The sequence below is a fragment of the Phacochoerus africanus genome, chromosome 2, assembly GCF_016906955.1.
Source record: "Phacochoerus africanus isolate WHEZ1 chromosome 2, ROS_Pafr_v1, whole genome shotgun sequence".
Classification (NCBI taxonomy): Eukaryota; Metazoa; Chordata; class Mammalia; order Artiodactyla; family Suidae; genus Phacochoerus; species Phacochoerus africanus.
In genome coordinates, this window is record NC_062545.1 from 254,496,283 (window position 1) to 254,522,249 (window position 25,967).

Here is a 25,967-nt window from a genome sequence, read left to right on the forward strand (position 1 = left end):
CCCAGTCACCTAGTGGAAAGCAAGTATCAAACATTTCTCATTCTGAAAATGTTTACACAAGTGATATTTACTATTATGTACTTACATTCTTTTTTTTTTGGATAGAAAATAGCAATGTATTTTTTTAAAATATAATTTCATTGTTTACAAATGACACAACTACATTTCCATAGCTTACTTCTCCCAAATTTAGAGAAAGGTACATGGGTGATGTTACCACATCATATATGCTACACAATGACACATTTTTTTTTGTGAAGTCTTGCATAGAACTATATGTACTTACATTCTAATTGAAGCACATTTGCAGGCAAAAATATCTCCAGTTTAGTATCATCAGAATATAGATTACTATGATACAAATATGTACTTAGATGTTCCAAAGTTTCTGTCACTATCAGGTTTAGTCCTGCTTGTTTCCACTCCTCTGTGTTCATAGGATTAACTTCAAGGCTTTCTTCTTTAATAGAAAGTATCTTCTTCAAATCTGTAACTGCATATTGACTGTTGGGCTCTTCAGTTCTTGGCACTTAAAAAAACCATAACAAATCAAAAAACAAACAGTGAGAAACAGACCACTCGGTAAAAAAGATGAAAAATCACAATAAACAGAACCACACTGGAAATTTCTTATAAAATAGATATAACTTTGTTTTACAAATTAGAAAAAAAAGTAAAAGTTGTATCTAGTATTTCATCTTCAAGATGCTAATATTTGTAAAAGTCCAAAATATTATAGCAAGAAAAGTCACATTAAGGTTCATTTCAATCAATGGAAACATCATGATGTTAAAACTTTTCTACTAATTAGGAGATAAAACTATTATTTTGTTTGACCATTTTAATAATTACTAAATTAATATATTTGATAATATCTTGAAGAATTAATGTAAGATGTATCAAATCAGAAATTCTAATTCATTATAGTGAGCCTAAATAAGAAGATATACTTGATCAGGTTTATGATGATCATTTTAGATATTGTGGCACAGAGCTTTCCATTTCATTACTTTTTAGTCTAAGTAGGGTCAGAGAATATTGAATAGAGGAACTAAAGTAGCACAGCTAATCAATGTTATTATTTGCATTAAAAGAATCTACCCAAAATGAGGATTATAAATTTTGAAATCCTTTTTGGAACTGTGCTTTTTATGACAGTGCTTTCGGTAATGACAATAATACTGATGAATACATTTCTACCGATTTTCTTTTCATCTGCGCTATTTAGCATCAAAATCAATTAGTCTTTACCTCTAAGCAAAAATGAGTTCAAAGAGCTTCTACAGCTTTCTGATTGCCAAACCATATAGTATTTGTTGGCTGATTCTTCAGCAGTAAGCAAACTCCTGAAAACGAAGAGTTAAAGTTTAATACATTAATATGTTGTCTTTTTGTGCAATAAAATGTTAAGAAAAATATTTTTCTAAGTATTTTTAATATTCAAAAGCATGTCAAAAACTAAATCGCTTTTGTAAAAACGTAAACTGAAATAGATCATTTCATAGACCGAATTTCAAGTGCTTATTTCCTCCTCCCCTGAGAAGGTTTGGCAGTTTGTCAGCTCCTGAATCACTCCTGCTTGCCTCTAAACCTTCTCTTACCTCTATTTCCTTTGATGGAATCTGGAGGCAGAGGGGGCTGACTTGGGAGGGTTTTAGCACTTTCTTCCATAAACTGTGCCAGCACCAACTGTGTAAACCACCCAAAATAAAACTACAATTTACATAAAATTACTGTGCTTTACCATACAAAATGGCAGCTTCAACACAAATTTTTACAAATTGCTGTCCCCAAGTCCATTCTTAAGAGAATTACTTCTACTGGCTGAGAATCACAAGTAGGAAAAAGTTCTGCTTGCTCTACCTTCTCAGGAAGTGACAGGTCCTAAAGTTTATTCAAGTCTTTCGATCTTGGTGGGTGTGTGAGTGAGTGATGTGTGTCTGTTTGTGTATTTGGGGACATAAGGAGAGAGGAGAGAAAATATGTACGACAAGCAGAGTGTATCAGTAAATACAGCCCATTAGTAGCCATGAAGTTACTAGAGACCATTAATTCACAAACCCTTTAATCTATGCCCCAAACCTTCCACTCCCCTCCTAAGTGAGAACTGACAGTGTTCTGCTTCTAGGTTTATATGAAACATACATGAGCATGCTAATTACAGGTACTGCTAAATTGATAGTTCTGGTCAGTAACAGATAGCTAGGTCTTATGTCTAAACCATCCAAGTTACCCACAAAATCCAAAAATCTGGCACGAGGTGGCAATATTTGTGAATTTAGAAAATTCTTGAACCTTACCAAAGTCTCTTTGATAATTAAACACCTCAAATTAGAGGCAATTATTTTAACGTGAAAGGAAGGGGAAATATTCAGGCAAGCCAGGTCCACCAGGAAACCATTATATAGACAAAATTCTCATGCTTAATTGAGCTTTCTGAGGACATGTCTGAATTTGATATATTCTTTGGTCATATATAAAAGTATGTTCACAATTCAGTAATCAGTTAGTATGCAACTAAAGGCTTATGCTATACAGACTTTTCTTTTTAGCACCATAAAATCTAGCGTAGAGTTTTATATGTGGTAGGCACTAAAAGTATTTGTTAACTGGGTATATATCTCGAGCCAAAATGCTGTGTTCTGAAATAAAAATAAAAAGCAGTAAAAGCAAGTTAAAAGTACAGAAACATTACATATTACTTTTCTGTTTTTTTTTAAACATTTTACCTCTTTGTTTTTAGTTTCGCAGTTGAAGTGTAAATCTCTTTTTTAAATAGGAATTTTTAAGTTTTTATATTCATGAACCAATGGAAATGATTTATATTTTGCTAGTGCTGAGACAATTCCTTTAAAGTAGTTCAAATGGCCGTGGGATCTTTGGCTAATTTAAAAGCCTTTTTGTTTGAACTTTGGCAAATAAGAAAAAAACAGATAAGACTTAAGTTTCACAAATTCTCATTAGATATTTGAATTATTAATAAGCAGATATATAACTTGTGTGATTAAAAGGAGTTTACTATAGTTTAAGTAAATACTTTCAATATCAGATTGAAATTCGAGATTATACTAATTTCAGCTAGTTTTTGTTTCTAATTGCAATCTGCCTCATCAGATGGATTAGAGTATATGGAGTCGGTAAAAGAGCACACACACACAGAACTATAGGGCCTGCAAATAAACATATTGCACCTTAGCAAAGGGACTAAAAATATTTAAACAAATTGTAGGTAGTTTCTGTACTCATCTCATGCTATTTTTTTAAGAGCTCATATCTGGTATAGGCAGTTCTAGTTCATGATAGAGTTCTGTACAGCACAAAGTTACCCCCCAAAGGAAATACGCCTTGGCTAGAAAATGAAGATATCTGGGGCCCTCAATGCCAAGCTCCTCCATCTTATGCTGTCACACCTTCTTGAGACCACTAATGGAAGTCAGAGCATCTGGTGATGAGATGCTCCAAGTGCTTCCAATAATCTAACAGCACTCTCTTCTTGGCAGATCAGCCAATTATAGCTAAGAACTCGAAACCCAGCACAGAGACCTCCCAGTGACCACTCTGAGAATAATTTATTAGGGACTTGTAGACTTTCCTGTAATTTTCCTTAAAATGTGTTATTTTAGAACACATTAATTTCCAGGATTACAGTGAGGAAGAAGGAGGCTTTACTGGTTATGTTCTTAGTTGTGTAACTAGCATACGAAGTAGAGGAATATGGTTACTTTATTCCAGGATGGCAGACTAACCTAACATTAAAAAACATTAAGTTACAGGTATGCCATGTTATATAAGACAGCAATCAAAACTATCCAGGACAAAGATACTGGGCTACTAAGCTATGCAATTTGGCTCAAACTAGAATATGATGATCCAACCTTGTAATATCAATTTTGAGGGGATTAAAGACCATTCTGTGCAGTAACAATAGGGTACTGAACAGATTTGTGGATCAATGTTGGGTTCTACATGTCTGGTTTTCCCAATACCAATACCACAGTGACAGAGGTAAACAAGGTCAGTGGATATCCTCCGTTAAAAGATGGGATGTTACCCCTGGTACTCCTAGGGGAGTAAGTTAATAACCAAATCTCTTGATCAACCATCTCACACACTGCTCTGTGATCCTTGGCTATTCCTGATCAGAGAGCTATGACAAATCTTTTAGAAGACCTCAAAACAACCCTGTGTGGTGTGTACTATTATTACCCTAATATTATAGGTAAGGAAACTAAGGCACAGGGCAATTAAGGTTACAGAGCTAATAAATGACAGAGTTGGGCGATATGGCTCTTCTTCGGGGCTCTTAACTACTGATGGTTAAGTATGGGCTCAACTGTGTCCTCCCCAAGATTCATATGTTGAAGCCCTTACTCTCAGTACCTTAGAATGATTGTATTTGGAGCTAGCGCTTTTAAAGAGGTAATTGAGTGAAAATGGGGATGATTAGGGTGGAATCTAATCCAATATAACTAATATCTTTTTAAAAAGAGGCCATTAGGACATAGACCTGCATGGAGGAAAGACCATCTGAAGACAAGGGAGAAGACAGCTAGCTACAGGTCAAGGAGAGAGGCCTCAGAGAGCTTGATCTTGGACTTCTAGTCTCCAGACTATGAAGAAATAAATTTCTATTGCTTAAGTCACCCAGTCTACAATATTTGTTATGGCAGCCCTAGAAAACCAATACACAAAATACATGTATTTCATAGCAGTGAGTGCCAATAGAAGCAGTGCCATTGGCAAGCATCCACTGGCAATGTCCTAAGCAGGCAGTTTGAATTTTAAATTAAAATTTTCAAGTTGCTTATTTATTTTTTGGCCCTACCTGAGGCATATGGAAATTCCTAGCCTGGGGATTGACCTGAGACTCAGTAGCAACCCAAGCTGCTGCAGAGGTAATGTTGGATCCTTACCTCACCAGGCCACCAGGAAACTCCTTTTTTAAGTCTACAGTAGTTTAAGTAAATTCTATTAACTGTTTTATTTTTCATTAGTAGGATAGCATCTGTTCTTTATTCTTCAGACCTTTCTTTATTCTGAGTTAATATTTCTACAATGAATATGTTTTACTTTTATAGTACTCCTTGAACATATGAGCTATTCTTTTTTTTTTTTTTTGCTTTTTAGGGCCACCCCTATGGCATATGGAAGATTCCAAGGTAGGGGCTGAATCAGAGCTGCAGCTGAGGGCCTACACCACAGCCACAGCAACACCAGATCCAAGCTGTGTCTGAGACCTACACCACAATTCACAGCAATGCTGGATCATTAAACCACTGAGCAGGACCAGGGACAGAACGTGTGTCTCCAAATACTAGTTGAGTTCTTAACCCACTGAGCCACAATGGGAACTCCCACATCTGTTATTATGTTTAGTTTTTTTAAAAAAAGAACTAAGGGATGAGAAAAAAGAGAAATATTTATAATTTTTTTCATATTTAGGAAGCATCTTGCTGGATAGTTTTGGTGGTTTTACTTTGGGAATTCAGATTCCATATGTGGTTTGTTTTTTTTTTTTTTTTTTTTTACATTGGAAGGACTTCTTAATACTCCAGAAATACTTCAGTTGCTAGACTCCAAGTAAGTTATTGATTTCATAACTTCGGCAAAGATGTATATATCCTAATTAGCTAAAATAATGTTATATATCTGGCACTATTCCTTTCTGATTCAAACCTAGAATTATATTACATAGGGATAGTTTTCCATAGAGTTTATGTCAATTTCTATGCCTCTCCCTATAGTACACCATCATAATAATGAATACTGTCTTATTTGGTTACCTATCAATTTTGTGGAGGAAAATACAGCCACAGAAGGAACTCAAGCTTAATGGTATTATACTCTCATTCTAGATACTAAAAGTATAAAAGAGCCTGGCTACATCACTTACTAGTTCCCATAGTTTACCCAGTTCCCTTCTGGACTCAACAAATGTTACTGATTTTTGGGTGCCTTTCTAAAGATATTTTATGCATATAAAACAATTATGTACATACATACTCACATATTTCCTTCAGTTGCTTACTATAGACATTTTTATCTTACTTTTTTTTCACAGAGAATCTTAGAAATTGACTTTATATGGAGAGATTTAATTAAAGATTGCTTGTTCTGAATTGCAATTTGAATTCTAAATATAATCTTTACTTACATCTTACAAACAGGAGAAGATGGAAATGTCTGAAGTCCTGTACATAATGAGTTCACTAAAGAATGTTGATCTGTTAGGTGTAGATGAGTTAGTGGCATTTCTAACTCTACTAGAATACCTAAAAATTTAAAAATCATTTTTCATAAACATTGAATAAAACCAAGAAATTCATAACTTTCTGTAAGCAACTATTATGTTTGATCATTCTGTTACAACAAAAATTTTCAATCAAAAGAAATCTGGATTATTGGAAATATAGAATTATAGTTTAATTTCCATCTATATAAAGGATTACAAAAAAAAAGGATTACATGTATATCACATGGTGTCTTACCTATTATATTGGTGTTTTAAAAAAAATACACTGACAACTAAGCTTTACTAAGTTTACCATATAAGATAAATTCTAAGACTATGTGTAATAATGTTTTTAATTCTGACAACTTATGTTGTCAGTACTTAGGAAATAGTAATATTTTTAAATCCATGCTAAATACTGGTGATATTAAGCAAATAATATTAATAGAGAGTAATTATTTGCCTTTATAAGTCTGCAGTCTAGGTGGCCTAGCACAGAATTATGTTTTTCTAGGATGGGGTTAAAAAAACGAATTCTTATTTATCATAAGCAGTCAGTGTGTTTCTATCACTTTCCTCAGTAAAGCAGTATACTTCCAAATAGACAATTAACATGATCCAATTATAACTGTAACTAAATAATAGTATCATCAACATAGTCAGGGAACAATACAATCTGGTATTAATATGGAACAAAAGATAATTCTGAGGTTCCAAATTTGGTAGGATAGAGATATTAACAATGATAAATTGTCTTGGCGATTAAAACATTAAATGTACAAAAGTGTAACAATGGTCAGTAAGATTGCTAATACTGAGGTAAAATACAAAATTTTATTTACTGAGCTATAAAATGACAAGATTTCTATTTTTAACATTAATGCTATTTCTTTCATTCTTCTTCAATCTTTGTAACTCTCCTCTATATGTTATTCAGTTTTGTCTTTTTTTCTCTTTCGGCTACACCCGTGGCATATGGAAGTTTCCTGGCCAGGGGTTGAATCTGAACTGCAGTTGCAACCTACACCATGGCTGCAGCAACTTAACCCACTGCACCCAGCTAGGGATTAAACTCACGTCTCAGGAGTTCCCGTCGTGGTGCAGTAGTTAACGAATCCGACTAGGAACCACAAGGTTGCGGGTTCGGTCCCTGCCCTTGGTCAGTGGGTTAACGATCCGGTGTTGCCGTGAGCTGTGGTGCAGGTTGCAGACGCAGCTCGGATCCCACGTTGCCGTGGCTCTGGCGTAGGCCGGGGGCTACAGCTCCGATTAGACCCCTAGCCTGGGAACCTCCATATGCCGCAGAAGCGGCCCAAAGAAATAGCAAAAAGACAAAAAAAAAAAAAAAAACAACTCATGTCTCAGCAGTGACCAGAGCCACTGAAGAAATAATGCCGGATCTTTAACACATTGAGCTCTACAGTGGGAACTCCAGCATTATTCAGTTTTGATGCTGGAAGGATTTAATGACAGTAACAAATGAAAAGGGATAGAGTTAAAAAAAAAAAACAAACTTGAACTGCAATAATCAAATTTTAAACATAAAGTTTCATAGTAGACTTTATATGTGAATGTATTGTACTTTTACATCATATATAGGTTCCTCTGATAAGCTCAATGATTCATTCAAAATTTCTACCTGGTTCCCCATACTCTGGTTCACACTGACTTTGAATGGCCAAAATTTCTGTGGAGCTACATTTTATATCCTCAACGTCAATTCCATACATGGTAGTAAGATCTGAAAAGAAAAGGAAGAAGTCTACTATCAGCAAAAGTACTGTGATATTAGTTTTTCTGTAATCTTGTTCATTCCTCTGTGGCAACGTCTCTGTTTCATTTAGTAACCATCAGAGCCAAGAGAAGGCTGGGAGTGTAACATCACAGTCATTCAGAAAAGTCACCTGCCCTTTCCGTCAGCATTCATAGATTTGTGTCCTGCTACCAAGTCCATAGGCCACCTGCAATTCTGAGCTCTGCCTGATTTTCAAGTTCTGGTATAAATCTGATCCACTTACTCAGGTTGGCTTTTCAACGTCAGATCTGAGCCTCATCTACAACCTACACTGCAGCTCATGGCTAGACTTTTAACTCACCAAGTGAGGCCAGGAATCAAACCTATATCCTCATGGACACTAGTCAGGTTCTTATCCTGCTGAGCCACAACAGGAACTCCTGAACAATAATTTTTTTTTTTTTTTTTTTTTTAGGGCCGCACCCATGGCATATGGAAGTTCCCAGACTAGGGGTCTAATCAGAGCTATAGCTGCCGGCCTACACCACAGCAACAGTTAACACCAGATCCAAGCTGTATCTTCAACCTACACCGCAGCTCATGGCAACGCCAGATCCTTTAACTCCTTGAGCAAGGCCAGGGATCAAACCCATATTCTCATGAATACTAGTCAAATTCTTAATCCTCTGAGCCACATCAGGAACTCTGAGAAGAATTTTTATAACAAACATTATTAAGTAGTTTTAACAACAGACTTTTAAATTAACTCTCACCTCTTTTGAAAAGCTTTTCATTGTCATCTACATAATTTATTATTTCTGGCATTAAGTTTAATGACTCCTTCAGTTCTGAGAGGGATGGAATATCAACTTCTTGTTTGAGACTTGTAGATATTAAGAATTCACATTCAGGCAAAATTGATAGCTAAAACAATATATAAGTAAAACAAGTTTTTAGTGATGTTTTCCAAATAAATATTTCTGAATTCATAACTATATTCATAGCTAAACCTACATTTAAAAATTTTATTTTTTTATTTTTTAAAAATTGTATACTTTATTTTATTTTTTTATGGCCGTGCCTACAGCACATGGAAGTTTCTGGGCCTGGGATTGAATCTGAGCCTCAGCTGTGGCAATGCCGGTTCCTTTAACTCACTGTGAGGGGCTGGGGATTGAACTCACATCTCCACAGTCACCCAAGCTGCTGCAGTCAGATTCCTAACCCACTGTACCACAACAGGAACTCCAACGCAAAAATTTTAACGCTCTGCAGACATTTTATTTAGAATATAAGTGTAGTAGCCAAAAATATATTTCAAGTAGTGTTGTGAGTAATGTCCTTATGGCTACTGATTACATTGGTGATGTACAATATCCCTAAACACAGAAATAGCTTCTTTTGGGCTAATAACAAATTTTAAAAATTCTAAATTAAAAACAATCACTGCATCAAATAAGAACTGGTGAATGGGGATAAGTAAAAAGAGTAGATGGAATGCAATGGATCTTTACTGCATCCCAGGGGATATATTTCTTTTTCATTCCTACAGAATTGGAATTCTTCAACGAGTGAGACTGTGTGATAACTCTTGGAATTAACAGGGGAGGAAGCAGGGGGACTGCAGAAAGGTGCTAATTGGTGAATTAATATTTTACCATGGGTGGTAAATTTTTTGTTTGTTAAAAAAAACATTTAAATGCCTTAAGGCCATTTATATATATGTGTGTGTGTATATATATATATATGTGTGTGTATATATATATATATATATGTGTGTGTGTGTGTGTGTGTGTGTGTGTGTATATATATATATATATATATATATATATATATATATAATGATTTAATGTCCTATACCAGGTATATCGATTAAAATAATTGGGAGTGGTTTTTAAATTCCCTGAACCTGGGCTGCACACCAGACCAATTAAATCAGAATATACTGGAGCAGGATCCAGGATGCAGAATTTTATTAAAATTCCCCAAGTAATTCCGATGTGTACCCTTCTATCTTTGAAGTAAATTTACTCCTTAATTGATACATGTTCAATCCATTATCAAGTCTTTTGAGCTGGACAATAATAGATAAGTATACATTACTACAATTTATATAAGTGTGATTTACGGACTTTCATTTAAAAATTACGGAAAACGAATATTACAGACTTATTTAAACCTACTGAATCTTCTAACTTCTTCTGAGAGAAGTTCTCTTTATCCATGTAAAAATCTTCTTTCAAAAAATCTTTCAAATCTCCTTGAAAAGAGAAACACTCCCTAACAAAAAATAAAACATTACATTAGGGTTTACTAAAAACAAGGTACATATTAAATGCAGTCAATCAAAATTCATAGTGACAAAAACTAGGGTTGCAGTAAAGCAATCATAAAATATTATGATTAATAACATCTAGACTCATGAGCATACAAAAAATATTTTCTCCTCTTAAAAATATTTACAACACTGGGCAATTAGGTACCTGAAAAAATTAGTTTCAGTGAAGATCTGTCCTTTGAAATCTAACAGAGGGTCCTTTACTAAAAATAGTTTTAGCCTACTCAACAGAGTCTGCAAAGTTGGTAGTTGACTTTTATAGGCCATCAAATTATTTACAAAAATTATTTCTTCATCAACAGACAAATCTGAAAATAAATAAGAAATATAAAGTCATCAAAAAAAAAAATCTAAAAGTTATACAAAAGGATCCAGGTAGTTACTATAGTCAGCCATCAGATACAGTTGGGTTTTCAAACATATTTTACATTTTTTAGTTCTTCATTTTACTGTGCAAATAAAGTATGTAGCATAGTACTTGGGTACATAGGTGGAAAGAAGCTCAATAAAACTTAGTATTATTTAGTATACTGAGTAGTAGCCAAATATCCTGAAATAGTTGTAATGGCTCGTATTTTTTTCCAACAAAATTAATGTAATCAATGGAGGAAAAATCTCTTATGGCCTCATGCCTCAAAATAGCTGGAGAGCCTCAGCAAAATTGTAAAGAAAAAAAAAGCATTTGACTTTTGCCCACCTAGTCTTTTCTCCTCTGCATGATTTTACCTTTTAAATTCTCCAGTTCATCCTGAGACAGACATGTAGGGAATGGAGGTGGTCTACAAAGCTTACAAGTGAGACCAATTCTGATTCTAGCACTCTAAAGTTTGTTCAAACATGTTTGGTTTAAAACTAATTACAGGGAGTTCCCTTTGTGAGGCAGAGGAAATGAATCCAACTAGTATCCATGAGGATGAGGGTTCAATCCCTGGCCTTGCTCTGTAGGCCAGTGGGGATCCAGCATTGCCATGAGTTGTGGTATAGGTCACAGAGGTGGCCTGGATCCTACGTAGCTATGGCTGTAGTATAAGCTGGCAGTTGTAGCTCTGATTCAACCTGTAGCCTGGGAGCTTTCATATGCTGCAAGCATGGCCCTGAAAAGCAACAAACAAACAAACAAACAAACAAAACAAAACAAAACCAAAAAACTAATTACAATGACAACTAATATAGCAAAATAGCTACCAGAGAAATGTGATATATCTGACCTATTAGGAAACATACTCCTAACAGTAAGTTGCTGGAAAAGGTTTTTCCTCTCTATCCCCACCCTACCATGTTTGAGTTACTTTAGAAGCTCAGCTAATAGTGTCAGTGCTTTAACAGTTTCGGGGCTCAGGGAGGGAAGGTAAACCTACCTCCATTCCTCAATAGTCTCTGAGTGGAAAGAGAAAAAGGAAAATGACAAACTGCTCAGAAAGCCAAGTTCCCCAAAGCAAAAGTCACCTTGAAGGGGAAGTAATAGTCTCTTGTTCTGGGCAATGGCCTCTCAGTTAAGCAACTTTAGAATGCCATGAGGGAGGAATAACATGAAGTGATGTCTCTAATGACCAAATATGTCATTGGTATATGTGTGTGCTTAATAAATCTGTGGTGTAGAGCAGGCTGGCAGGGCCATCCCTTTGCCTGGGGATAACTTAAAATGCCAAAAAAGAACTTGTTATAAAAACTTGTTATAAAAACTAACCTCCTGAGAGACTATTTATGGGAATCTGTTAAATTCCCAACCATCACGGGCCAAGAACTTCCCATGATACACCAAAGAAAGCTAGCCAATCTGTTCCATAACTAAGCAGGGTTTACTTGAGACAATTTAAAGATGGTTCATTCATATATCCAATCTGTAGGTATTAATAAAGTCCTATTAACAGTAAGGGCATTCATTTATATTTCCATCTTCACCTCCCACTTCCAAAACAGACCTAGTCATCTTTCCTTTCTACAGGCTCATCCTAGTACTTCTGGGAATCCAGGGGGGCATTTATCACTTATGAGGTCTTGTTTTCCAACTACCCTTTTTTGATGGAGCCACTTGAGGGCAGCATCACACCATAACCAATGTTCTTTATAACCACAAAGGTTGTTTTACCAAGGATGCTACCTACTTACCTTCTTATAGCTATACAACTTGCCCTGGATTTTTACACTCTTACCACTAGTGTATGTGCCAACACAGATATAAGGAGACTGTTTTCCTCTATTGTAAAGGAGTGTTAAATTGTCATGAAGAAACAAAATTCTGGCTAGTTAACTATGAAAAGAAGAAGAAAAAAGGTCTACTGACAAGAAAGTAGATAGATGTGTTCTTTGCAGAAGATACTTTTGTCTTAGAAAACCCAACATAAATAAATGAAAACAATTAAGGAGTTCACTAAGGTGTCTGGTAAAAATTAGAAAATCAATAGTTTTCAAATATATATAAAAACCTTATTATAAGGTTGGGAGACCAGCAGGAGAAGCTCTCATGCTCTGCTATGACAGCAGAGGCCATCAGAAGAAGAAAGACACCTCTTCTTTCTAGGTAAGAACTCAACCAATAAAAAGCCAGGGCCTCTGTATACTTTACCTTCCTAGTTTCCTTTCCCCCTCTATAAAAGAGTTATCCTTCCCTTGCCAGGGGAGGACTTACACACGACTCACCATGGCTGCTGACCCAGAACTGCAATTCTCTGTTGATCCCAAATAAATTCATCTTTGCTGGAGAAATACCTAGCAGTGTATTTCAGATCAACAACACATTTATGAGTGTGCTTTAAATAAAAAACAGTATTAACTGGGAAATTTATGATACATAAATAAGATTAAAAGCTGCGCCATGCATTGGAAGAAAATAAGGATACGGTGAAATGTTCCCCCAATACTGTTAACATTTAAAAATACTGTAAGAAAAAAAAAATACTGTAAGGCATATCTGGTGTGATCACAATAATAAAAGGATTTATATATAGATTGTAGGATTATATGTTTTTCATAAAGTGACAGTCTATATATTTAAGACGTGGGAAAACAAAATTAATAAAAATTTTTGCTAACTTATAAAATCCATTCCTCATTCATGATCAAAAGCTCTTAGTGAATTCAGAACAAAAGACGCTTCCACAGCCCAGCGAAGTATGTAAATTTTTCTAACATCTCATCCTTGAAAATTATGTGAACACTAAAAATAATGTAAACACTGAAACAGTATTTATATCACTATTAGTGATGAAACAACAACATATTTTCTTTGCTGTCAAAACAAGACAAGGATGGCAACTATTAGTGCTTCAATTATCAATGTACTGGAGGTCCTAGTCAGAACAGTAAGACAAAGAGATATAAATATGGTCAAGGAAGAAACAGATGTCCAATAAAATCACTATCTCAAAGAAATATCTGTATTCCCATGTTCACTGCAGCATTATTTACAACAGCCAAGGTATAGTAACAATCTAAATGTCTGCATCTGGATGAATGGATAAAGAAAATTATATACATACACACACTTGTGGAATATTATTTAGCCTTGAAAAAGGAAATTCTGCCATTTGCAACATGGAAGAAAATGGAGGGTATTATTCTAAAGGAAATAAGCCAGATAAAGAACAACCGAAATTGCATGGACTTATATACAGAATCTTAAAAAAAAAAAAAGTCAAACTTATGGAAACAGAGAGTGGAATGGTTGTTGCCAAGGGCTGACTTTGAGGTAGAGGAGAAATAGGGAGAAGTTAAAAGGGTATAAGCTTCCATTTGTAAGATTAGTAACGTCTGAGGATCTAACATACAAAGGAGTGATTATAGCTGATAATACTGTAGTGTTTAAATTTGCTAAAAGAGTAGAACTTAAGTGTTCTCATCAAATAAATCTAACCATGGGAGTTCCTGTTGTGGCATGGTGGAAACCAATCGGACTAGTAACCATGAGGTTGTGGGTTTGACCCTCGACCTTGCTTAGTGGCTAAGGATCTGGCATTGCCATGAGCTGTGGTATAGGTCACAGACAAGGCTCGGATCCTGCGTTTCTGTGGTTGTGGCATAAGCCAGCAGCTGTAGCTCTGATGTGACCCCTAGTTTGGGAACCTCCATGTGCCACAGGTGCAGCCCTAAAAAGACAAAAACCAAAAAAAAAAAAAAAAGAAAAAGTAAACATGTAGGTGATAGATTTGCTAATTAACTTGATGGTGAGAATCCTCTCATGCGGCATATGTTTATCAAATCATTACATTGTATACTTTAAGTTCACTGTAATTTTATTTATCATCTATAACTCTATAAAGCTAAAAAATAAGTAGGTGGATGATGAAGCCAGGGGCTTCTGCTTTTTATTATAAACCTTGATCAACTATTGGACTCTCTAAACTATGTACGTGTACAACTTTTTAAAATTAAAAAATAAAGCTACATTTGCATTTGCTTATATATTCCTGGGATGTCTAAAAGGAATTCATAAAAATGGTTACATTTATTGACAAATAATATGTGAATATTGCAGAAAAATTAGTACATATCAACAAACCAACAAACAATAAAAGAAAATTACCCACCGTTTTTACATCGTAAAGAAATATATGCTTGGAATTAAATTATAATTTAGTAATTAATTATATTTCTTAGACACAGCAAATTTACAGTACAATTGAATCTCAAAGTATAATACATTCCTTTTGATTTTGGCAGTGAGACCAAAGTATCTATAAATCTGTCAACAATAATTACTGCCACAAAGAAAATAAATGAAATTGCAGGAAATATAAGATATGGAAAATATAAGATATGCAAATTTCATAATATCTATTGTTAGCTAGAATCAGAAGTTTCTTTAACTACTATTTACTGAATGAAAATATGCTTGAATTTCCCAATATTCAAGCATAATATTGTATTGTGAAATGTATTGGGAAATTCACCACAGCAATTAGACAAACAAAAGAAATAAAAGGCATCCATATAGGAAGAGAAGAGATAAAACTGTCACTGTATGCAGATGACATGATATTATACATAGAAAATCCTAAGGACTCAACCCCAAAACTACTTGAACTGATTAATAAATTCAGCAAAGTAGCAGGATATAAGATTAACATTCAGAAGTCAGTTGCATTTCTGTATACCAGCAATGAAATATTAGAATAGGAATACAAAGATATAATACCTTTTAAAATTGCACCTCACAAAATCAAATACCTCGGAATACACCTGACCAAGGAGGTAAAGGACTTATATGCCAAGAACTATAAAACTTTAATCAAAGAAGATGTAAAGAAATGGAAAGATATTCCATGTTCCTGGATTGGGAAAATCAATATTGTAAAAATGGCCATACTACCCAAAGCAATCTACAGATTCAATGCAATCCCTATCAGATTACCCATGACATTTTTCACAGAACTAGAACAAACAATCCAAACATTTATATGGAACCACAAAAGACCCAGAATTGCCAAAGCAATCCTGAGAGACAAAAACCAAGCAGGAGGCATAACCCTCCCAGACTTCAAGAAATACTGCAAAGCCACAGTCATCAAAACAGTGTGGTACTGGGATCAAAACAGACAGACAGACCAATGGAACAGAATAGAGAACCCGGAAATAAACCCTGACACCTATGGTCAATTAATCTTTGACAAGGGAGGCAAGAACATAAAATGGGAAAAAGAAAGTCTATTCAGCAAGCATTGCTGGGAAACCTGGACAGCTGCATGCAAAGCATTGAAACTAGAACACACCCTCACACCATGCACAAAAATAAACTCCAAATGGCTGAAAGACTTAAATATACGATAGGACACCATCAAACTCCTAGAAGAAAACACAGGCAAAACACTCTCTGACATCAACATCATGAATATTTTCTCAGGTCAGTCTCCCAAGGCAACAGAAATTAGAGCAAAAATAAACCCATGGGACCTAATCAAACTGAAAAGCTTTTGCACAGCAAAGGAAACCAAAAAGAGAACAAAAAGACAACCTACAGAATGGGAGAAAATAGTTTCAAATGATGCAACCAACAAGGGCTTAATCTCTAGAATATATAAACAACTTATACAACCCAGCAGCAAAAAAGCCAATCAATCAATGGAAAAATGGGCAAAAGACCTGAATAGACATTTCTCCAAGGAAGATATACAGATGGCCAGCAAACACATGAAAAAATGCTCAACATCGCTGATTATAAGAGAAATGCAAATCAAAACTACCATGAGATACCACCTCACACCAGTCAGAATGGCCATCATTAATAAATCCACAAATAACAAGTGCTGGAGGGGCTGTGGAGAAAAGGGAACCCTCCTGCACTGTTGGTGGGAATGTAAACTGGTACAGCCACTCTGGAGAACAGTTTGGAGATACCTTAGAAATCTATACATAGAACTTCCACATGACCCCACAATCCCACTCTTGGGCATCTATCCGGACAAAACTCTACTTAAAAGAGACACATGCACCCGCATGTTCATTGCAGCACTATTCACAATAGCCAGGACATGGAAACAACCCAAATGTCCATCGACAGATGAGTGGATTCGGAAGATGTGGTATATATACACAATGGAATACTACTCAGCCATAAAAAGGAATGACATAATGCCATTTGCAGCAACATGGATGGAGCTAGAGAACCTCATACTGAGTGAAATGAGCCAGAAAGACAAAGACAAATACCATATGATATCACTTATAACTGGAATCTAATATCCAGCACAAATGAACATCTCCTCAGAAAAGAAAATCATGGACTTGGAGAAAAGACTTGTGGCTGCCTGATGGGAGGGGGAGGGAGTGGGAGGGATCGGGAGCTTGGGCTTATCAGACACAACTTAGAATAGATTTACAAGGAGATCCTGCTGAATAGCATTGAGAACTTTGTCTAGATACTCATGTTGCAACAGAAGAAAGGCTGGGGGAAAAATGTAATTGTAATGTATACATGTAAGGATAACCTGACCCCCTTGCTGTACAGTGGGAAAAAAATAATAATAAATAATTAAAGAGAAAAAAAATGTATTGGGAAATTCAAGCATATTTTCATTCAGTAAATAGTAGTTAAAGAAACTTCTGATTCTAGCTAACAATAGATATTATGAAATTTGCCAATAGATGATTTTAGCTTGCCACATAAATATAATGATAGTTATGTTTGAGTAACTTGTTTTTCTTTTTTTTTTTTGTCTTTTTGCTATTTCTTGGGCCGCTCCCATGGCATATGGAGGTTCCCAGGCTAGGGGTCTAATTGGAGCTGTAGCTGCCGGCCTACGCCAGAGCCACAGCAATGCAGGATCCGAGCCGCATCTGCGACCTACACCACAGCTCATGGCAACACCGGATTCTTCACCCACTGAGCAAGGGCAGGGACCAAACCTGCAACCTCATGGTTCCTAGTTGGATTCGTTAACCACTGAGCCACGACGGGAACTCCTGTTTTTCTTTTTATAAATAATCTCTTTATATGTACATATACATTTTTTTGATCCTCATAAAATTGTTTACAAGAAATTAGCATTAAAAGAAATATAGAAGAAAACTAAAAACCATAAAATTTTCAAATTGTACCACTGCCCCCAAATTGTACCACTTCTTTTTTTAGGGCCGCACCCGCGGCATATGGAAGTTCCCAGACTAGGGGTTAAATTGGAGCTTCAGCGGCCAGCCTAGGCCAGAGCCACAGCAACATGGGATCTGAGCTGTGTCTGTGACCTACACCACAGCTCACAGCAATGTAGGATCCTTAACACACTGAGCAGGGCCAGGGATCAAACCTGAGTCATTATGGACAGTAGTTGGATTCCTTACTGCTGAGCCACAACAGAAACTCCTGTACCACTTTTTATGAGTAGATTTGGACTATGATCAAATTTTCTGATTCCAAACTCAGGTTCTTCCTGCTAAAAGATGCCTTCAAATGTAGTCTTTTTTAATTTTTATTATTTTATTTATTTATTTTTTTTGTCTTTTTAGGACTGTACCTGTGGCATATGGAGGTTTCCAGGCTAGGGATTGAATCGGAGCTGTAGCCACCAGCCTACCCCAGGGGCACAGCAACACTAGATCCAAGTTGTGTCTGCTACCTACACCTCAGGTCCTGGCAACGCTGGATCCTTAACCCACTGAGCAAGGGCAGGGACCGAACCCGCAACCTCATGGTTCCTAGTCGGATTCGTTTCTGCTGTGCCACGACGGGAACTCCCAAGTTTAGTCTTTAATGCAATCTCTATCTTCTCAAACTATATGAGGGACTTTATATATCATCACATACATATTTGCCAACAATAAAAATTTTATACCCAATTTATGTATCTGCATAAAACCAGCTATATTTATCTATATAAATACATGCTCGAGCTATAGCCTATCTTAAATGATTGTAGCGATTATATAATAGAGCCTTAAATTTCTTGATTTAAAAAGAAATTAGGGAGGAGTTCCTGTCGTGGCTCAGCAGTTAGCAAACTCAACTAGTATTCAAGAGGACACGGGTTGGATCCCTGGCCTCGTTCAGTGGGTTAAGGATCCGACACTGCTGTGAGGCATTGCCATGAGCTGTGGTGTAGGTTGCAGATGTTGCTCGGATCCTGTGCTGCTGCAGCTGTGGTGTAGGCCAGTGGCTACAGCTCCGATTCACCCTTTGCCTAGGACCTTCCATATGCCGCAGGTATGGCCCTAAATAGACAGAAAGACCAAACAAAAAATAAAATAAAATAAAAAGAAATTAGGCAATTATACATACAAGAAAGGTAGTTCTAGCAAATTTTTATACAGTTGGAAAAATTTAGTACCCTCTAGTAAGACGAGATGTTTGGAATATAGTTTGGATAAAATGCATCTTTAACTATTACTTACTGTATATTTGTAAAAACTGACTGAATTTCCTGACCTAATACCAAATGCAATTATTCCATCTCTACTTTGAATTATGGTTTCACGTAAATTAGATGACTGAAAACCTCTAGCATATTTTGGAAAACAAAACCACCACTTAATAATCTACTAATATAATGTTACACCAGACTGCTCTGTTATCAGATCTGTACACAGATGCTAATATCATTTTAGGATATGTTATAAGCACTCTGATCAAAACCTTGAGGCTATTTTGAGGCCCCGCACACTTAAAATTCAGAAACAACCAAATTTACAAAAACAGGATTAGTATAAAAGAAAATATTTCACTAATGTGGCAAGGCTCAGAATTATAATTATGTAAGTGGACATCCTTAGCAAAATGAAAAATTTTTAAATAAAAAAAAGACTCACTGAGATGAATATCTGTATATTAGTAAGAAATGTTTTACCTTGGTTCTGCGCTTGAAGTGCTGGATATTTTCCTAAACAGTTGACAGGTGTAAAGACTTCATTGCTGTCTTTATGAGTATATAAGCTGGATTCCTCTACTTCAGTTTGGGAGTTTGGGTTTGAACTTGGAACAACTTCCTCAAATTCACAGTTAATCTGGGTCAACATTCCTGTAGCTGTTCTTCTATGACATTATAAAATTACTGATTTTTATGTATGTCCTGTTTTGAAACATTTTTATTAACAAATAGCATATACTCATTATAGAAAAATTATCAGATTCCAACAGATACAGAGGAAAATTACCCATAGCCCCATCATTCAAGAGATAGTTAAAAATTATTTATGCTCTCAATTATTTCTGAATACTTTAAAACAAAAGTGGATTCATGTACATAGTATTCTGTAACCTGTTCTTTTCTGCTAAACAATGAAACATGAGCAGTTTTATACATCAATCAATGTACATTCATTTCATTTCTGAGTGGACAAACAGGATCCCATTGTATTTGTAAATAATAATTTATTCAAACAGTTTCCTATTGTTTGGAAATTTAAATTTGCTGTAATTGTTTGTTATTATGAACAAGGAATAGCTTTGCGTACCTGTCTAATCATTTTTTCAAAATGTTTCCTAAAAGTAGAAATGATGAGGTTAATGATATATAGAATTTTAGACTTTGCCATGCATTGCCAATTTGACCTTGTGCTGAATATTTAATATCTGCTTTTTCATGTCATTACCCAACCCTTTATATTCTGTTCTGCAACCTGGAATCTGATCTCTACAAACCAACTAAGCTCCCTTGCCCTGTCTTCTGGCCGAACACATTGGCTGAACCCAACCAGAAGACATTTGGAAGCACTGGCAGGAAATCAAGGGTGAGAAAATAGGTTGAAATACTACTCTTCACAAATCTTCCCCTCCTAGGCCACAGTCTGGAGAAGTGGCTTACTACTGAATCCTTCTACCAGCAATTACACGTCTTTTATCAGAAAGCCTCTCTCCCATAGCTGCAGTTCTTACTATGTTGGTTACTGCTCAGTCCCTTTGTTCTTTCAAGCTTAGGTGGTAACGACTTCCAGCTGTTGCTATTCCTGGGGACTTTTTTGGCTCCCTTGATCTTGCCTTCCCTTGTCTGTTTCCTGATTGATCCAGGTAATCTGCCATTGTCTATACCATTGGGATATTTAGACTTACAAGAGAACTTTCTACTGAATTGTTCAACAAATAAATATATTAATGGAAATTTAGCTACACATTCTAATATACTTTTCCCCCCTGATATCCTAAAATATTTTTTAGCCTTAATAATTCCCTAGACAGACTTAAAGAACAAAAATAAATATAATCCCCCAGAATAATTGGAGAAAATAATGAATATGCCGTATCTTAAAATCATATGCAGAAAAGTCTCTAAAGTTCTTGATTTACTCTTTAAGAAAATAAAAGCTACAAGAAAAAACATTTCAATTCACCCACATCCATATTACTCTTAAGAACACTGATTCCTATGTGGATCTTTATAGGTTTCTAAATTTAGTGCTTAGACAGCTGCTTTTTAAAAAAAATAAATATTACTGACAGAGTCAATACTTTATAATAATTCTTCATGCTATAGTTTTCCCATCAATTCTCTTTCCCTAGATATAAGTGATATATAAACACCAGAATTAGCAAAAAAAAAAAAAAAAAAAGAGTTCCCATCGTAGAGCAGCAGAAATGAATCCAACTAGGAACCATGAGGTTGCAGGTTTGATCCTTGGCCTCACTCAGTGGGTTAAGGATCCAGCATTGCTGTGAACTGTGGTGTAGGTTGCAGACACAGCTTGGATCTGGCGTTGCTGTGGCTGTGGTGTAGGCCAGCAGCTGTAACTCTGATTCGACCCCTAGCTTGGGAACCCCCATATGCCGCAGGTATGGTCCTAAAAAGCAAAAAAAGACCAGTATTTCCTGGAACTCCTCCTTTTCCAATATTATCTATTCTTTGTTCAGTAGTGCCTCCTCCTCTGTCCAACCTGTAGATACTGTTGTTTCCCGAGCTTCCCATCTATATAGTCTTGGCTTTCTTTCTATACCACTCTTTTTGGGTAAACTCATCTATTCCTATTCACTAATTCCTCAAATACTTTTGTTCAGTAGTGCCTCCTCCTCTGTCCAACCTGTAGATATTGTTGTTTCCTGAGCTTCCCATCTATATAGTCTTGGCTTTCTTTCTATACCACTCTTTTTGGGTAAACTCATCTATTCCTATTCACTAATTCCTTAAATACTTATTGAGTGTCTATAAAGTGCTAACATCATTTTAGGCACTGGGGGTGGAGTAGTAAACAAAACAAAGTTTTTGCTCTCATGAAGTTTACCTGCTAATGGGATGACAGAAAGACAAACAACATAACATCAAGTGGTGAAAAACTGTCATGATGGAATAAAATGAGATAGTAGGACATCAAGTAACAGTCAGAAGGTTGACTAAAAGGCAATTTTAGAGGGCGTACTTAGTGAACAGCCATCTGAGGTAGAGAATAATGGTAGAGAGTAAGCTATTCAAAGACTTAAAATAGAGGAGCAAGGTTGGCATAGTCTAAGAAAAGCAGAAAGGTCAGGATGACTGGAACTGAGTAAGGTTAGATAGGTGAGCAAGGACCAGACCATGCTGGATCTTACAGCATTTGCTAAGAACTTTGGATTTTATGCTGTATGAAATACGATACCCCCGATGAAATGGATAACCCACCAGTGACAGAGCCATTATACCATCTGATTTATGTCTTAAAAAAAAAAATCACAGGCAAACTCTCTGAAGAAAATACAGGAATAAATAACTGTGATTTTGGTTTAGATAAAGCCTTCTTAGATATGACACCAAAAGCACAAGTAACAAAAGAAAAGGTAAATAAATTGAACTTCATTGAAATTCAAAAATTGTATGCTTTAAAAGATACCATCAAAAAAGTGAAAAGACAATCCACAGGAGAAAATACTTGCAAATCACATATCTAATAAGGGAACTATATCTACAATACATAAAATCTGTATCTAGAATATCATTAAAACTCCATGATAAAAAGACACCTAACACAATTTTTAAAATGGCAAAGGATTTGAATAGACATTTCTCTAAGAAAGATATACTAAAGGCCAATAATTACAAGAAAAGATGTTCAACATAATTAGCCATCAAGGAAATGCACACAAAACTATAATGACACACAGTGAGTCACCTACTGGAATGACTATAATCAAAAAGCAGATGATAACAAATGTCGACAAGATATATATTGTAACCTTTGTACTCTGCTGGTAGGAATATAAAATGTTACAGCTCCTTGAAAAATACTGTGGCAATTCCTCAAACACATGGTTACGTATGATCCACTACCAGGGAAAAATAAAATCATATCACAAAAATTTGTCCACAAATGTTTATAGCGGCGTTACTCATAATAGCCAAAAAGCAGAAACAAATGTTCATCAGCTGATGAATGGATAAATAAGATGTGGTATATCCATATAATGGGATATTATTTGATCATAAAAAATGAAGTGCTGATACATGCCACAAACTAGATGAACCTTGAAAACATTATGCTAAGTGAAAGAAGCCCATCATAAAAGATCACATATGGTATGTGTGATAGTATGATTTATAATAAGAAATATATATTCAGTCTTCACATTTATTTCTGGCACAGAGTTCCTAAAGCTATTGGAATGTCCTAAATGATGACAGTGATAAAGTTGTCTTTGGTTATGTTAGTGAAGTGACTTTTGGAAAGCTCCTAAGGATGGGGACTGGTTGCAAGGAGAACCAACCCCATGATTAGAAGATTGGAAGTTTCAGTCTATCCCTCTGACCTCCAGGAAGGGGAGAGGGCTATCAATTGAAGCAACTACCAATGACCAATGATGTAATCAAACATACCTATGTAATGAAGCCTTCATAAAAACCCAAAAGCATGGGGTTAAGAGGACTTCCAGGTTGGTGAACACGTGGAGGTGCTGGGAGAGTGGGGTGATGGGAGAAAGCATGGAGATGCATGACCTTTTCCCATGCCTTGCCCGATGTTTCTGTTCCACCTGACTATTCCTGAGTTATATTCTTTTATAATAAGCCAGTAATCCATAAGAAAAATATTTCTGTGAATTCTGTGTCTATCTAGCAAATTGATTGAACCCAAAGAGGGTGACATTGAAACCTCCAAAATATAGCTGGTCAGTCAGAAGCACAGGTGACAACCTGGATTTGCAAATGGCATCTGATGTGAGGAGTATGGGGGGCAGTCTTACAGGACTAAACTTTTAACCTGTGGGATCTGATGCCATCCCCAGGAAGACAGTGTCAGAACTGAGTTGAATTGTTAGCTGGTGTTAGAGCATTGCTTTTTTAAAAGCACCAGACACCAACAAATTAGCAAAAGTAAAAAAACAAACAACTGAGACCTTAGAATCAATAGGAACAACAAACAGAGGTGAGAAGAGAGAAAGGAAAGGCAAAATTTAGGAAATCTGGGTAGTGCTAATGATCAGAATGTTTAAAGTTCCATAGGGGAGTTCTCTTCGTGGCTCAGTGGTTAACGAATCCAACTAGGAACCATGAGGTTGCAGGTTCGATCCCTGGCCTCATTCAGTCGGTTAAGGATCCAGCATTTCTGTGAGCTGTGGCGTAGGTCACAGACGCGGCTCGGATCCCGCGTTGCTGTGGTTCTGGCGTAGGCCAGCGGCTACAGCTCTGATTCGACCCCTAGCCTGGGAACCTACATATGCCGTGGGTGTAGTCCTAGAAAAAAAGACATCATCATAATAATAATAACAATAAAGTTCCATAGGTAACAAAACTGTAGTGGGTCCTGAATTTAAAATTAATTTTTTTTTCTTTTTTAGGGCCACATTTGCAGCATACAGAAGTTCTCAGGCTACGGGTGGACTCAGAGCTGCAGCTGCTGGCCTATGCCACAGCCACAGCAAAGAGGGATCTGAGCCTTGTCTGTGACCTACACCACAGCTCAAGGCAACTCTGGATCCTTAACCCACTGAGCAAGGCCAGGAATCGAACCTGCATCCTCATGGATACCTAGTCAGGTTTGTTGCCATTGAGCCATGACAGGAACTCCTAAAATTAAAATTTAATATTGGAAATCTCTAAATCTTCTGCTCAGTTTTGCTGTGAACTAAAAAACTGCTCTAAAAAATAAAATCTATTGTCATGAGACAAACTTGAAATGAATGATGGCTAAAACACACAAAAAGTCTGGAGGTTAGAAGGTCATGGCTAATAAGGCAATTTCACAGTCCATCAGGGCCTGAGGCTTCTTTTGTTTTACTCTGCAATTCCTAGATTAGTTCTTGTCAATATACTCCAAGGTGGTTGCTGGAGCCAATCACTAAATCTGTGTCTAACATCAGGAAGGAGAAAAGTGAAGGAGAAAAACATGCAGCTTCCTTTTAAGGACATTCCCCAGAAATTGCAAAAGCCTCTTTTGCTCATGTGCCTTGGGAAGAGCTTAGTCACATGGCTACATTTGGCTACAGGGAGGCTAGAAATATAAATTTTATTCTAGGTGGTACCATGGATTCCACTTTCTTTGCCATGGACTCTATCTTGTTACTGCAAAATGAATGGAAAGTCAAGTATGCTGGGGCCCATTTCTTCAGGGCCTCACATTTCTCTCATTCAGGAATCTTCTGCTTGAGCCAGAGGGGCCTGCTCATTGCCTTTGTTGAGTATTTACTGCATGTACTTGGTGCTAGGCTTTCAAACTGCTGTTTTCTTTGCCTAAAATCTTTTCTCTCGTTAGTTTCTCCTTCTTTGTCTAGCTCAAGCTCAATTCCTACTTCTTGTCACACTAAGCTCTACCAATCTAATTCATAGGGTGCAAAGAGATTTTAGAGAGCATCTCATATCTTGTTACTCAAAGGAGGCTCTTGAACCTGCAGCATCAGCACGCTTAGAAGTGTATTAGAAGTGCAAACTCTCAGGCCCCAACACTGAATGAATCAGAATCTCCATTTTTACTAAGATCCTCAGGGGGTTCACATGTACAATGAAGTTTGAGAAGCACTGACCCATCATCATACTGATAAAGAAAGCAAGGATCAGAAGATGAAATCACTTATCGAGTAGTTAGTACTTGACTTTTCAAATCAAGACAAAACCTAAATCGTTTAATTCGCAGTGCAGAGTTCTTTTCACTACACCTGTTTCCATACTGCTCTGGAGTTTAGTCATGTGATAGGTACTTTGCATTGGCTTTATCTCTTGTGATAGACCTTATGATGGTCATTTTATATTATCATTTAATTCTTAACATGGTTAATTTTTTCTTTTTATATATTATCTTCCTTTTAAACTCCTAGATGACAGAAATAGTATATTGGGCTTCTCTGT

At 36.2% G+C, this 25,967-nt stretch overlaps 1 protein-coding gene across 1 annotated transcript in view; it reads right to left on the reverse strand.

The window, feature by feature from the left end:
* Window positions 1–25,967, reverse strand: part of SHOC1 (shortage in chiasmata 1) — an 89,745-nt gene that overhangs the window by 57,347 nt on the left and 6,431 nt on the right. Inside the window, exons 4-11 of the mRNA XM_047768150.1 lie at window positions 19,578–19,762; window positions 10,451–10,613; window positions 10,133–10,247; window positions 8,741–8,891; window positions 7,872–7,973; window positions 6,155–6,263; window positions 1,252–1,346; window positions 287–529 (exon numbers count right to left, since the gene is read on the reverse strand). Coding sequence (XP_047624106.1) covers window positions 287–529; window positions 1,252–1,346; window positions 6,155–6,263; window positions 7,872–7,973; window positions 8,741–8,891; window positions 10,133–10,247; window positions 10,451–10,613; window positions 19,578–19,762 — 1,163 coding nt within the window. The remainder of the gene's footprint in view (window positions 1–286; window positions 530–1,251; window positions 1,347–6,154; window positions 6,264–7,871; window positions 7,974–8,740; window positions 8,892–10,132; window positions 10,248–10,450; window positions 10,614–19,577; window positions 19,763–25,967) is intronic.